The 13,517-nt window shown below is 49.8% G+C and overlaps 1 protein-coding gene and 1 long non-coding RNA gene across 12 annotated transcripts in view; one reads left to right on the top strand and one right to left on the bottom strand.

The window, feature by feature from the left end:
• Window positions 1-2,607, bottom strand: part of LEF1 (lymphoid enhancer binding factor 1) — a 117,013-nt gene extending 114,406 nt beyond the window's left edge. For 2 of the 8 annotated variants that reach the window (XM_019962331.2, XM_019962330.2), the window contains exon 1: window positions 73-764. In XM_019962331.2, the coding sequence (XP_019817890.1) occupies window positions 73-81 (9 nt within the window). In that variant the 5' untranslated portion in view covers window positions 82-764. Of the gene's footprint in view, window positions 1-72; window positions 765-1,289 lie in introns of those variants that run through there. The other 6 variants (XR_011567082.1, XM_019962327.2, XM_019962328.2 and 3 more) reach the window with 6 other exon arrangements.
• The window catches only part of LOC109560120 (uncharacterized), a 231,463-nt gene continuing 220,449 nt past the window's right edge, over window positions 2,504-13,517 (top strand). For 3 of the 4 annotated variants that reach the window (XR_011567083.1, XR_011567085.1, XR_011567086.1), the window contains exons 1-2: window positions 2,504-2,642; window positions 3,134-8,161. This is a non-coding gene — a long non-coding RNA (uncharacterized lncRNA). The remainder of the gene's footprint in view (window positions 2,643-3,133; window positions 8,162-13,517) is intronic. The other variant, XR_011567084.1, reaches the window with a different exon arrangement.

The following is a 13,517-nucleotide window of genomic DNA, read 5'->3' as shown; positions in this document are numbered from 1 at the left end:
TCAGGGGAGAGACAACACCCCAATGTTTTCCTTAGGACCCAGGCCCTGGGCCTTCCAAAACGCGTTACTCACCCCTGCCATTGGGATAAAGAAGGTAATTCTGAGGTGCTCTTAAACTTGCTGTTTAAAACACAAAATGTCTCCGCCCCCAAAACCACAGGCTTTCTTTTTGGGGGCAGAAGGATGCCATTTAAGGAAAAAGAATATACCCTCCAGATTTCTTTGGAGGCAAAAAGCGTTGGTGAAACCATTTGAGTGTCAGGACTTTTCTACCGGATTTCCTCCAAAGCGTCTCCAGTTGTTGAACACCGGTGGCCAGTGGAGTGTCGGGTATCAGGGTCCATCCGCCTCCCCCACCTCTGAAGCTCTCCGCGAGGCCTGAAATAGCCCTTCCGCGAGGTCCCGCTCGCGGCTTGCTCTCGCCAGCACCCACGTGTCTCTATTTACTCTACTCGGGTTACCAACGCTATCGCCCGCAGCGGGCCAAGAGATCAGATAAGCGCTTTCCACCCTCCCCTGAGTGGGTGCCCTGGCTTCCGCTGCCTCTCTCTGACTCGCCCTTCTTCTGCATAGATTTAAGGCCTGATTCGGGCCCAAACATAAGCGTGCTTTTTTTCCCCTTTAAGTGGCGATGGATGGGGAAAACCAGCCGGTAGTGAGAGAGCCCTCCTGGGGTGGCTCAGCTCGGCGCGCCCACGGCTCCGGCAGCAGGCGCGGCGGCGGAGAGGACCCGGCTCCGCACCGCCCCCGCCGCCCGGGCGCGCGCCCCCTCCGCGGGCCGGCCCAGCGCTAGCCCCGCTCGGCGGCGGTTGGGCCCGCCACCCCTTCCTCTCTCCCTGCGGCTCTGCTCGTCTGTACCTAAGCCTTTGGTGGTGTACGCACTTTTGCAGAGACATCTACCGAGAGATAGCGGGTGCACTTTGTTTTCCGTCCTACGGGAGAACTTCTCAGGACCGCTGTTCAGACATCCTCGCCTTAATGCACTGCACCCTCTGAACCCCACCAAAAAGGCCGAAGGCGAAACGTCAGTGGGTTAAGCGCAGGTTCTCCTGGCCGCAAACCAACGGTTTAGTCACCGAACGCCAAAACTGATACACTTGGACGCTTCCCTGCACTCCCCTCCACCCCACACACAGGAAGAACGCAGACCAGAAGCCCAGCCACCCCCCATCCCGCTCCCAGCAGACCTACCGGGGACCCGGGCTGCCCGGCGCCTTCCCTCCCTTCCTCCCTCGGCTCTTCCCCGGGACCCGGCAGGCCTCTCAGGGATGGGGCAGCGGCCGGCTCACCTCGTGTCCGTTGCTCGCCGGGATGATTTCGGATTCGTTGACCAAGGAAGACTTGATGTCGGCTAAGTCACCTTCCTCTTCAGGGTGACTGATCTCGGCGAAGATCTTCTCCTTCTGAGGATCGCCCTCGTCCTTGAAGGGGATCATCTCGTCCGTGGCGCAGAGTTCCGGGTCCCCCCCACCGCCGCCGCCTGCCCCGGAGAGTTGGGGCATCCCGACCACTGTGTAATCTCCGCTCCGCGGGGGGAGCACCCCAGGCAACAGCAGAAAAGAGAAGGGATCAACGAAAAGGGGGAGAGGAAAAGGAGAATTGGAAGGATGCGTCAGGGAGTAGAGAGGGCGGAAGCCGGGCTGGAGAGCGCTGGGCTGGCAGCCGGCGGCCGGAGCTGCTGCAGCGGCACCCGAGCCCCGGTGGCCGCCCGCGCCTTCCCACTCGGCGGAGACCGACGCCGGCGCCCGTCCCCGAGGCCGAACAACACAGGGCGGCGAGGACCGCCGCGGCCGGCGCCTCTGGGGGCGTCTGTGCCGCGCGCTAGGCTAGGCTGTCAGGGCGGCCGCCCCACGGCCCCGGCGTCTCCGGGGTCTGCGCGCGGAGGACGCCGGTTCTGGAGGAGATTTCGACTCTCCAAAGTGCAGGGGAGGGTCTGTCGGCGCGACTCTTCGCAGATCTCTCCACCTTAGCTTCCCTGGATGACGGTCCAGGAGTTTGTTTCCCGAGAGAAGGAGCGAGCTGGGCAAAACGGCCCCGTTTACCCCAGTAGAGACGGTGTAAGGAGAATCAGAAGATAATGAAATGTCCACTTCCTGGAGGACTAAAAAAAAAAAAAAAGCCACCCGGGTTGGAGATGTCCGTTTCAAAGCTTCTTATTTCCTTCCCTTTCGCTTCGGTTTTCCTTCTCCAGGCGCATTCAATCTGCCGGAGGAGAAGGTGGGGGGCGGAGGAGGAGGGGAAGAGAAAGAGTAGAAGTTTGCCAAGAATAAACTTTGTGCCGGCGAGCGCAGGGAGTCGGCAGTGGAGGGCACTACTGGGTCTCTGGGCGTCACAGCAGGGACCTCGGACCCAAAAGATTCTGCCGGGAGCTGGAGCCGGCACACACACACTCACACACACACAGCCCGACTCCTCTTTGTTCCCGGCTCGAGTTTCTTCAGTCTGGCTCGCTCGCTCTTTTGCTCGCCGCTCTCCACGCCTCCGCCGGGCCGCTTGTCAAAGAGCTGTACCCCTCCGGTTCCCCCGGCCAGGGGGTGGGAGACGCCTGGAGCTTGGCCGCGTGCGGAGCTGCGGATGCGTCCCAGCTCCTCCGCCGCCGCAGAGCGCACAGCCTGGTCCCTCCTCCGCGCCCTGCCCCGCAGGTGAGCGGCTGCGCCTCCCCGCCGCCTCTCCTCCTCCCGCGCCTCGCCGGCGCTGAAAAGCTGCCCACTTGCGTCGCTTCTCCTCCCCTTCCCCTCCCCCGCCTCCAGCTTTCCTTGGCTGCCCGCTGGGGTGGGGGTGGTGGGGGGGGGAGAAAGGCGGGGGGGGAGGGGGACGGCGAGAAGGAGGTGGTGATTGAGGACTTTTTTATTTTTCTTTTCCCAGAGCCTGTAGGACGAGTCCTAGGTTTGGGGGGGGGGGGGGGAGGGGGAGTGTGTGTGTGTGTGTGTGTGTGTGTGTACGCGCGCGCCTAGGGGGAAGATTCAGGCAACTTGGCTAGGGATGGAAGGACCCGGCGTTTCTTGTAACCCACGAAAGGCACGCTTTGCCCGCGTGAAATTGACAAGAAACTCTGCCCCAGCGGTTTAACTTCATCATCTAAGTGTCTCTTCTCTTGTTCCCTTCCCACCCACCCTCCTCTTTCCTCCGCCAGTCTCTCCCCCACCTCTTTTCCGCCTCTCCCTCTCCCTCCCTTGCTCTGGCAGTGGGAAGAAGATGAAAGAGAAGCCGCCGCAGCTGTGATCGACACCACAGTGATAGATGCTCTGACAGAGGGGATGAGGCGGGAATCGGGGACACAGAGAAGGGAAAGGGGAAACATAACACATTGCTCAACTAATGAGAGAACGGAAGCAAGAAGAACAAGAAAGAGTTGTGGCTTTCCTAAATACATGTAAAAGGACAAGGGAACACATGCTAACAAAAATAAAACCTCCAGACTTAACGAGAAAAATAGGAGGAAGAAAAAACCGAAGACTGAATCGTAATTATCGCTTTTTAAGCAAGATCTTTTTCATTACATCCTCACCATAGGATGCTCACACACAGTTACACTAGGTCGCTCGTGTATTTTCGAAGATACATGCCACAATGTGTGGGAACCTCATAAAGAACGAAAAAAACCACCCAAGTTGGGGGCGGGGGGAGAGGCAAAAGGACCCAGGAGAGTGAAGCCGGTAGAAGGAGGGAGGACAGGGCAGTCTCTGGCACCTCAGACTTCGGGCTCAAAGAGACCCTTGAAGATGCAAATCCAAATTCAACCTCAAAAATTTCCCAGCCTCCACTGTCTCTTTGATGCATTTTGTACAAGGACAGGACTTTTAAGGAGATGCTTTGTGAAAGTTACAGTATAAACGAAGCTGAAGTTTGAAAACACATCACATTTTGTTCCTTGGCTCTCAAACTCCCTCAGTTAAAAATCCAGGCAAAATTATTATACCCAATACAGTAGCCATCTGTAAAACCTCAGAACAGTAAACAAGAGACAGGAAGAAATGTGTCTCCATCTCCCTTAAATTGAAAATGGGGAAAACATTACAGAATCAGACTTTAGCTCTGTTATATAGGAATAGGCATGTAAAGATCCCTCTTCTTTTGTGTAAGGGAGAAATTGCATGCTGCTAGACATCGTATAAGTAAAGATGTTAACAATGCTCTAAACGAGCACTCAAAATATCGCTTATTGGTAATTACTTGAGATGGGAATCCACTAGGAAACAATTTGTAAAACTATCATTTAAAGCATTCAGTTGGTCTCATAGAGCATGGCCAGTAGTCACAGGGAAAATTTCTGTCTCAGGTTCTGTTCAGTTCAGTCGCTCAGTCGTGTCCCGCTCCTTGTGTCTCAGGTTAGGGTAACATTAAAGGGCTGGTGATGGGAGCCAGAGAGAGTAAAGCATTAAATCCTCTGCAAATAGGTGAGAATGCTATGCCTTAAAGAATATTTTCTACAATGTGTAAGGCAATACTAAAAAGATGGGGGGAAACCCAATTTTACTTTTTGGTTGGTAACATGCAACTTCACTAGGCACCGGTGAGTGTGATGTCTCAGAGATGTGAACATGTAGCTATGTCAGACATTTATTCCCTCTGTTTTGGAGAAGGAAATGGCAACTCACTCCAGTATTCTTGCCTGGGAAATCCCATGGACAGAGGAGCCTGGAAGGCTACAGTCAATGGGGTCTCAGAGTCAGACACGACTTAGTGACTGAGCACACATACCCTCTGTTCTAAAAGAAATATGGGAAAACAAAGTAAAAAGTCCTCCCATAAATGCGCCAATTCGACGGACAGGAAAAGAACTGGAAAATGCAGTTTCACCAAAACAGCCAGAGTAGAGATTCCTTTTCATCAGACTGTCAAGGGGTGGGGGTGGGGGGATTTTCTGGAAGCCAAAGAGATTAAATGACGGCTCCTACATCTGCCCCCCTCCCCGTTAAAGTGTCGCAACTAATTCGAATCCCATTTACTCCTTCATGTTAATTATCTGGACTCCCTGAGTCATTTGGAGCTCAGCTCCAGGTGTCCTGGAGATTAAGAGCTCGAGAAGATGGGAATTGGGGGAACAATAACTAGTGGGAACTGTTTGCTATAAGGGCTGAGGGTAGGTGGCTGCGTTTTACATTTTGCGGCAAACCTCACCTTTGGAAACACTGTTTCTAACGAAATCACCCAGCGTCTTACTCTATTTGCGTGACTGTTTTCTCTCCCCGTGGCGTGCGGGGTGTTTCGTTCGCTGATTGTCCTTAGCATTGTTGCAAGTCTTCTGACAAGGTGCATTTAAAAGGGGCTTTTCTAGAAAGCATTCATTCAAGTTTGTTTTTTTTTTTTAAAGCTTTGTCTGGGAGGGAGATGGACATTTCCACGCGAAGTCTGTCTCTTCAGGGAGAAAAGCTGGGAGACACTGGACGGGCGAGGCAACCCCGGGGAAGGCGTTCCTTCCCTCCTTTACAGGTTCAGTGAAGTTCCTGGCAAAGGTATTTGTGTCGCGGAGAAGTCTCTTCTAATTCGTGTGGGACTGCTAGTAACATACACAGCCGCCTTTTGGGGCGCAAGGTCCGGGACCTGGTGGGTGTTGCGAGCGAGAGACACCGCCGCCCCCTTCTCTCGGATGTAGAGCCAGGTTGTTCGTGTGAACTCGAGCGAACGACTGAAGGTTAGCTGTTGCAGGTTCACTCCTTCAGGATGTGGGTTTCAGGGGGCGTTTTGATGTGATTTAATTCCGACCGTGAAACAATTGCTAAGGACTGGATTGCTGTTGGTTTTTCCCCTTTTGGTGGCTTTGGTTGGTTGGGGTTTACATTGGGAGCGAACTGTGACTTGTTTTATAGCAACACTTCCTTCTAAGCCGGGCGCCGACGCCCGCGCTGCGCGTGGGGGGCGAAGCGCCCACCCTGCGCCGGAACAGGGAGAGAGGGGGGCTGCAAAGACGGTTCTCGAAGTCGGCAGGGTGCATACAGCCCAGCCCCCCGCGGGTGCGGACAGGGGGACTAGACTGACCCCCACCCACACCAGAGACCCCTCCTACCTGTGGGGGGAAGGGGTCGCTGCCAAGTCAAGTCAGCTGCAGACACGCCAATGAGTACTTAATTACAGGGAAGAGAGAAAAGCGCGGTGCCCTTCAGAGCCCTCTCCGCCTCCTCAGCCCTAAGTCCCCGCCCGGGCTCCGGGTCTCCCCCTTTGTGTGGCCTGGACTCTCTCCCAGCGACAACTTTGGTGGGATCCCAGAGGAAGGAGGTGGCCGGAGGAGGGGGTACGGAAAAGGATGCTGGAAGAGAGAGACGCGAGCGTGAAGGACTAGAAAAACGAATAATGTGATTCCAGGGACGGAACACCAACACCCCTCCATTTCCCACGCCGGCGTCACCAGGGGACTAAAACTGTGGGCATCTTCAGTTTAACGGACTTTTCGGAAAGCTGGGGCGGGAAATGGCAGTTTGTGTCCCAGGGGTTCTTCCGCCTCTTCTCGCCTCCTCCGAATGCAAACTCAGCCCCTCAGCCTCCCCCCACCCTCCGGGGTAACCGAGAACTCTGGGGACCGTGAAAACGTCCTTCCCCAATCCGGCCGCCTGCGGACGCCCGGCTCCCGCGGGGCGGACGCTCTTGGGCGCCCGCAGCCTAACGCAGCCCCGCGGCGTCGGCTGCAGGAGCCCGCGCGCCCCTGGAGTCCTCCGTTGGCGTCTGCTGGGATCGTGCGGGCCGGGTCCTCCCACTGCCCGCGAGGGAGGGCCGCATCCCACCCCACGACCTGTGGGCTCGGCCGGCCGACCCTCTGCCCACGCGCAGCGAGAAGAGGCAAGTCGGGGTGTTCGCGGACTAGGACAAGGGGAGCCCGCGATAGGCTCAGAGAAGCTGCGGAGGCCCGGGAAGAGGCCGGCCACGCGCCCTCGCGGCTCGGCTTCGCGTCCGGACCCCCCGACAACCCCCCGCGGGGACCCGGCCTCCGGCGCAAAGGAGTCGGCATGAAAGTCTGGAAGGGGATCCCCAGGAAGGGATGGCACGGGTGTGGGAGCTGGAATACAATTGGGCCGCCGGGACGGCTCGCCTCCTGGGCTGGACGTGAAAGTCTTTTCCCTCCTTTCTGAAAACTTTTCTCAGGCGTCTTTCACTTGGTGTGAGGACCTGTCTCGGCCCGCCCTCCGGCCCCTCCCTCAGCCGCCGGGTCCCCAGTCCACCCGCCCTCGGGCCGGGGACGCGCGCGGAACCGCCGCGCAGAAAGGCCGCCCGCGCGCCCGAGCCGCGCCTTATATCCGCGGAGGGCGGCGCCTGCGCCGGGCCGGCGCGGCGGCGCGGCCTTTGAAGTCCTGGCGGCTGCCGCTTTCATCCTTTCTTTTTTCCCTTGCAGGCCCCTTTGTGTGACTAAATTTGGAAAGAATATGGATCCGAGCCAGTCTTTCCACGTGTGCTCCCAGCTCCCAGCTGAGAAGGCCAAGGGTTCTCTTCCGGGTAAGGAGACAGGGAGAAAGATCAAAGAGTTTGGGGAGCTGGATCTGAAATGTGAATTGAAAATAAAAATCAAGCCTGGACACATTCCAGTTTCTAAAGCAAAAGCAACCCTCAGCAGAGGCCGTCTGGCTAGGACTCTTCTGCCTCTGCTTGCTATACTCTTTCTTTGCCGCAACCATTTTTGAGCACATGGAGTAAAATAAAGAAGACATAGGGAAACACTTAGTTTCTCCAGATTTTGTTTTGCAGTAATTTTATTAGGGAAAATATCTTGTTCATAATTGCCGTTATGTGAAGTCGAATTTCTTCAGCCATAAATATTATCTTATTTCAGTCTGCTTAGCGCTTTCTTCTGCGGCCACATTTGGGGAGAGAACGTTGACACACACGTGTGCACATGTTGCTTGTGCACAGTGCTGCTTTTTCTACGCACCGTTCAGTGTGCCGTGTAGTCTGGAAAACCAGTGTTAAGACTTATTTTACCAAAGCACTTACTATCAAAACTGGTGTCTATGATTTGATGTCCTCTTATTGATCGACTTTGGAAGTCTTTTCTGACACGCTGACTAGCCAGAAAGTTTCTGTCTTTATAGTAAAAACAACAACAAAGAAAAACCCTCTAACGTCTCTTATTGAATGCACTTCTTGAGCAATATTCTGTTTTTCAGAACAAACCAACATAAAGAGACAGCTTTGCAATAGTGTGCTGCGAAGCGTCGGAAATCCTGGGTTGGAGGTGGGTACCGCCACTCCCCCTCATGCTGTGGTGACCTCAGGCAAGCCATTTAACCTCGTCCAGGCTCAGTTTCCTTTCTGCAAAATATGTATAATCATAGCCTATATGACAAGATTGTTGTAATGGTTCAGTGAGGTAATGCATATGAAAGTATATGCAAATGTAAGGTATGAAGCAAAGATGACTTTTAAGCAGTTCTCTAAGTGTCAAACAAAAAACTTTAAGCACCTTTACCACAGGACCAAATGGGGATGGTTTCACACTTAGACATCTCTTGCTGTGACCCTGGCCACATCTTCAACAGTTGTGTTGTAAAGGCATCAGAATCACCTTAGTGTTTGTCATCCTAGGAGTGAATATGGTGGGAGAACGAACATTACGGGAAGAGAGGGAATGTGCTTTAACTCTTCCTCATGTTTACGATGGACTCTTAATGAACTGATAAATGGATGAAGAAAAATGGCACTGGTACAGACTTTTTTGGCTGCGCCTATGACATGCGAGTTTCCCCAGCCAGTGATCTGTGCCCTCTCCAATGGAAGTGAGGGGTCCTAACCTCTGGACCACCAGGGGATTCCCTAGATGATTTTTTTTGTGAGGCATTTGACACAGCTGACAATGCCTTTGTAAACAGCTTTGGTAATGTGATGGCCTATGAAAGGAGCTTCCCTGGTAGCTCAGACAGTAAAGAGTCTGCCTGCAGTGCGGGAGACCCGGGTTCAATCCCTGAAACGGGAAGATCTCCTGGAGAAGGAAATGGCAACCCACTCCAGTATCCTTGCCTGGAAAATCCCACGGACGGAGGAGCCTGGCAGGCTACAGAGTCGGATACGACTGAGCAACTTCACTCACTTATGAAAGGAGCAACATGTGTATGGATAATATACTCAAAACAACAGAAGTAAGGACACAAGGAGAGTGACTAGAATGGTATATAAGAGGTGTTCTTGGGACACCAAAAACTGTTTAAATTGAATGTGATTACATGTCTTAGATTGAGGCATCTCAAGTTTACAAGGCAATAAAGTTTATGGCGGGGGCTGGGTGTGAAGTGACAGGTGTGCCACATGTGTAGTAGGCTTTTAGCTGAGTGTGGTTCATGTGTGATCCTAACCCAGGGTAGCCCCACCGATGGAGTCATTTCCTGAGCTCCACCTCCCAGTATACATTTTTCACTGCAACCTGTATACAAAGTGATGAAAGCAGGAGTAAGGGGTGGTTTCCAGTGTCCTGGTCTCCTTTTACTGTGGCCCAAGGCTGCTCAGGTATAGCACCCTTTTGAGACGTTCCAACTCGTTTGACTGTCTCTTCTAGCAGCACCATGCAAATTTCACAAACAGTACTGAAGGGACTCTACCGCAATGTGGGAGTGGGGGAGCACTTAGGAGGGGGAACCTTCAAATTTTAATGTATTCTTTCCCCAAAGTCCCAGATGAGACAGAAATACTGAGCCAGTGCACTTCAGTCCTTCCTTTCACTCTTCTTTATGGATGCAGCCATTTTTAAAATTTATTTTTGGCTGAAAGAGGAACATGGGGCCAAGGCACTGAGGGTTCTGTCTTATTTTGAGGGGATCAGTAGAGAGGCCCTGAAAATACTCAGGGAAAACCTCTGGAAGAAAGTAATTTCTCTGAAGGTGGCAGGGTGGGCATGACTAAAGGATTTTTCCTATTTTTATAAATCTGTTTCCTCAGTGAATATGGTAATAAGGGTGTTTTTTGAATCGTGGTAAACGTACCTCTTAAAATGGACAGCCTCTGTAGTCTGCTCAGGCTTCCTGGGCTATAGAAGCAGGGCTCTGGGCTCTGTCAGCATTGGGCCAGCGCCTAATCCCTGGTTTGAGGCTAGAAGCCAAAGCCACAACCTTCTTGCCTAAAGGCAAGAGCAGTACCAACAGAGCCATATGGAGATTAATGCAGAACAAGGTCATTAGTCTCATTGTTTATCCAGTTACTCCTAGCACAGATTTGTGTAAATTTCAACTACAGTGGTTGCAGCCTGCCTTTGATGTGTGTAATCTGTACATTTTAGTGCTCCAGGAAAGTGCCTGACTGACAGGAACTACATCCAGTACCCAGAAAACACATCTACACAGGCATAGTGAAGCGTGGAGCTGAACAATTTTCCAATGAGTTCCATCAAAGTAAATAAACCAACCTGGAGGGTCAGGATTGAGCCTCCTTTTTATCATGACATGACTTTTGGGGTTCCTTGTGATTGATTTTTTTGTCTTCATTTGAAACTGGGTACCTATTTTAAACCTTCATCTACCACTCAGAAGAGGAAGGACTTGGCCTACCTAACATTTAACCTTGAGGATGCTTTCTTTTATTTGAACTTCTTCTGTCCATAAAAACAAACTTAGTGAGTGGAGTTATTCAGACTCATTTATACATTTATCCAAGATACAGCTTCTAGTTCTTTCCTTAAGTCTGTCTTGTGTGTGCTGTTATCCTTAAACTCAGAATTAGCAATTATGAGAGTAGTTCAGAAGGTAGACAGAGCCAGTGCAAATAGTTTAGGCTTCAAAATTGTCATCTGGCTCAACAAAACACTTTTCTTTGGCAAAAATGAAACTAATTTGCTTGATCTGAATCTGACTTAAAGGTCCTGCAATCTCATTCTGCCAATTACAGATCTCAAGTCCACTTCCCTTAGGTTAAATTGGCAGAAAGCAAAGGACAGAGATAAATTACTATTTTATGAAGTTTGATAGTGATTTTTGACTGCCAAAAGATAACTTTACAGACTCTTAAATATGCTTTGAGGCTTAAATTGTCCAGATATTTGACCTTTGCTGTTTAAATTCTCTGGATAATTTTTAGATTATTCTACTTTGTAATGCAGGAACAGCAAATCTCCAGTGGCTGAGTCAGACAAACTTCGTAAGGCCTCTCTCGCCCTTCTGCAGTAACCTCCTAACATGCCCCAAAACAGCGCGCGTCACAGTGCAGGCAGAGCCATTTCCTAGTTGTGGTGGCTTCCAACTCGCTCCAGTGTGTCAAGTGCGCGCTCTCACACACACACACACACACACCCCTTGGTTATTTACCTGTTGTTGCCCTGGCCCAGAAGTTCCTGGCCAGGTTGATATTCGCAGGACTCCCTTTTCCACTTCATGTTTCTGCTCAGATGACAACTTCTTAGACCTTGTCATCTGAAAAATAGTCCAATCCCATCTCACCCCAAGTCTGGGCACTCCATCTTTTACAGGTTTCATCTTTCCTCACTCTCACTGCCTGATATATTTTTATTCTTATTTATTACCTTTCTTTCCCACTAGAATGTAAACTCTATGAGAGTAGGGACTTTGTTTTGTTATATCTCCACTGCCTCTAACAGCCCTTGGTGCACAGAAAATATACCAGGTATGTATTGAATAGTGAAATAGGAACTTCCCCAGCAGTCCAGTGGCTGAGACTTTGCCTTCCAGTGCAGGGGTATGAGTTTGATCTGTGGCCAGGGAGCTAAGATGCCACGTAAAACAGAGACAATATTATAATAAACTCAATAAAGACTAATAATGGTCCATGTAAAAAAAAAATCTTTTAGAAAATGAATAAAATGAATTATTATAGCCTTTGAACCCTCAGTTTCTTCATCTGTAATACCTCCTTTGTGGAAAGTCACATATATTTGGTATAAAGTTAACTGACCTATGTTATAAGCACTGAGTAGGTAGAACTATAATTGTGTAGATCAGCACTGCCGATACAAGTATCATGCAATTTAATTTTAAATTAAAAAACTAGAAGAAACACATTAATTTTCATAGTACATTTTATTTAAGCAACATATCCAAAATATTACCATTTCAATGTATAATGAGAGATCTTATATTCTTTATTTTATATTAAGTTTTTCAAATTTGGAGTGTTGCCCACAACACTTGAGAGTGTGCCTCTCAGGTCACACTCTCAGGTCATTTGGAGGGCTCAGAAGAACATCTGTAGTAACACAACTGTAGTCTGTCAACCCTTTAACGACAGGTTTTGTCTGGATCATCTTTGTCAAGCACCCCCTCCCCAATACTTTGCACAATCCCCTCAAAACAGTAGATGATCAAAAAATACATCAGTTCAGTTAGTTCAGTTCAGTCGCTCAGTCGTGTCCGACTCTTTGCAACCCTATGAATCGCAGCACGCCAGGCCTCCCTGTCTATCACCAACTCCCGGAGTTCACTCAGACTCAGGTCCATCGAGTCAGTGATGCCATCCAGCCATCTCATCCTCTGTCGTCCCCTTCTCCTCCTGCCCCCAATCCCTCCCAGCATCAGAGTCTTTTCCAATGAGTCAGCTCTTCTCATGAGGTGGCCAAAGTACTGGAGTTTCAGCTTTAGCATCATTCCTTCCAAACAAATCCCAGGGCTGATCTCCTTAAAGAATATTATAACAATATATTGTTATATACTTTTTTCTTTGCAAATATAGGCTTTCAACTTCATTGGAGAGTGAAATAAGTGTGAACCAGCTTGAGATTGTGATCATCTTCTTGAGTGTACTATAAAAATGCTTTGCACGTAATAGGGGCTCAGTGAATAGTTGTTGTTCAAGTGTGTTGCTGAATTGTTTCTCTGAGTGTTTTTTTAACACTGTAAATAATAGATTTACTGTAATTTACTAAATAATAGATTTACTGTAAAAGATAGATTTAATTAAACCTTGGGAAATATGTAAGTTGAAGATTTCCTGTATCATGTTTTTGAGAATGACTTTCTCCTCCCCTGCAAAATTGCTAAGCTCAAAGTTCTGTAGGATCAAAGGTTTGTCCGGAAATGTAGAGAGCTCTCACTCCCACCCAGACTGCATTTTCAGCTTTACTTCCTCAGCGGCTTCTTGACCACACATGGGCCAGATAGTAAATCTCCCTATGTCCTGTGCCTGGAGTTTTCAACCAAAACACCTTCATAAGGCACTAGCCCCAGGCTTAGGCAAATGCTTTATAGTTGCAAAAATCATTCCACCCATTTCATATATTTAAATCCTGATGCAATAGAGAGAGCAGGGTAATTTCCTAGAAGAAATGGGTAAAGAACCTTCTGGTACAGTATCTACCTCCAAGGCCTTGGTGTACCTTTATAGTAGAAAGTATTCTTGGGTGTAAGTACGTGAACAGGCATCCTTTACTGTGACTTTGAAAATAACCTATAGAGTCTTTCCTCAAAAGTACAGAAAATTAAGGCTTAAGCTTGTGCCACCACTGAAGTGAAGGGTGTTTAAAGGAAAACAGTTATGTTAGCCATGATTCCTAAAATTATTTTACCAGAAAGACCATGAGATATATATTTTTTAAAAATTGTAACGAGATATTTAGAGAAATGTAAGTTATAACTAAAATGTCTAGTTGTTTGAATTAG

Source organism: Bos indicus, chromosome 6 (genome assembly GCF_029378745.1).
Source record: "Bos indicus isolate NIAB-ARS_2022 breed Sahiwal x Tharparkar chromosome 6, NIAB-ARS_B.indTharparkar_mat_pri_1.0, whole genome shotgun sequence".
NCBI lineage: Eukaryota > Metazoa > Chordata > Mammalia > Artiodactyla > Bovidae > Bos > Bos indicus.
Note: the sequence above shows the minus strand (reverse complement) of the source record. Positions and strands in the feature narration are given on the sequence as shown.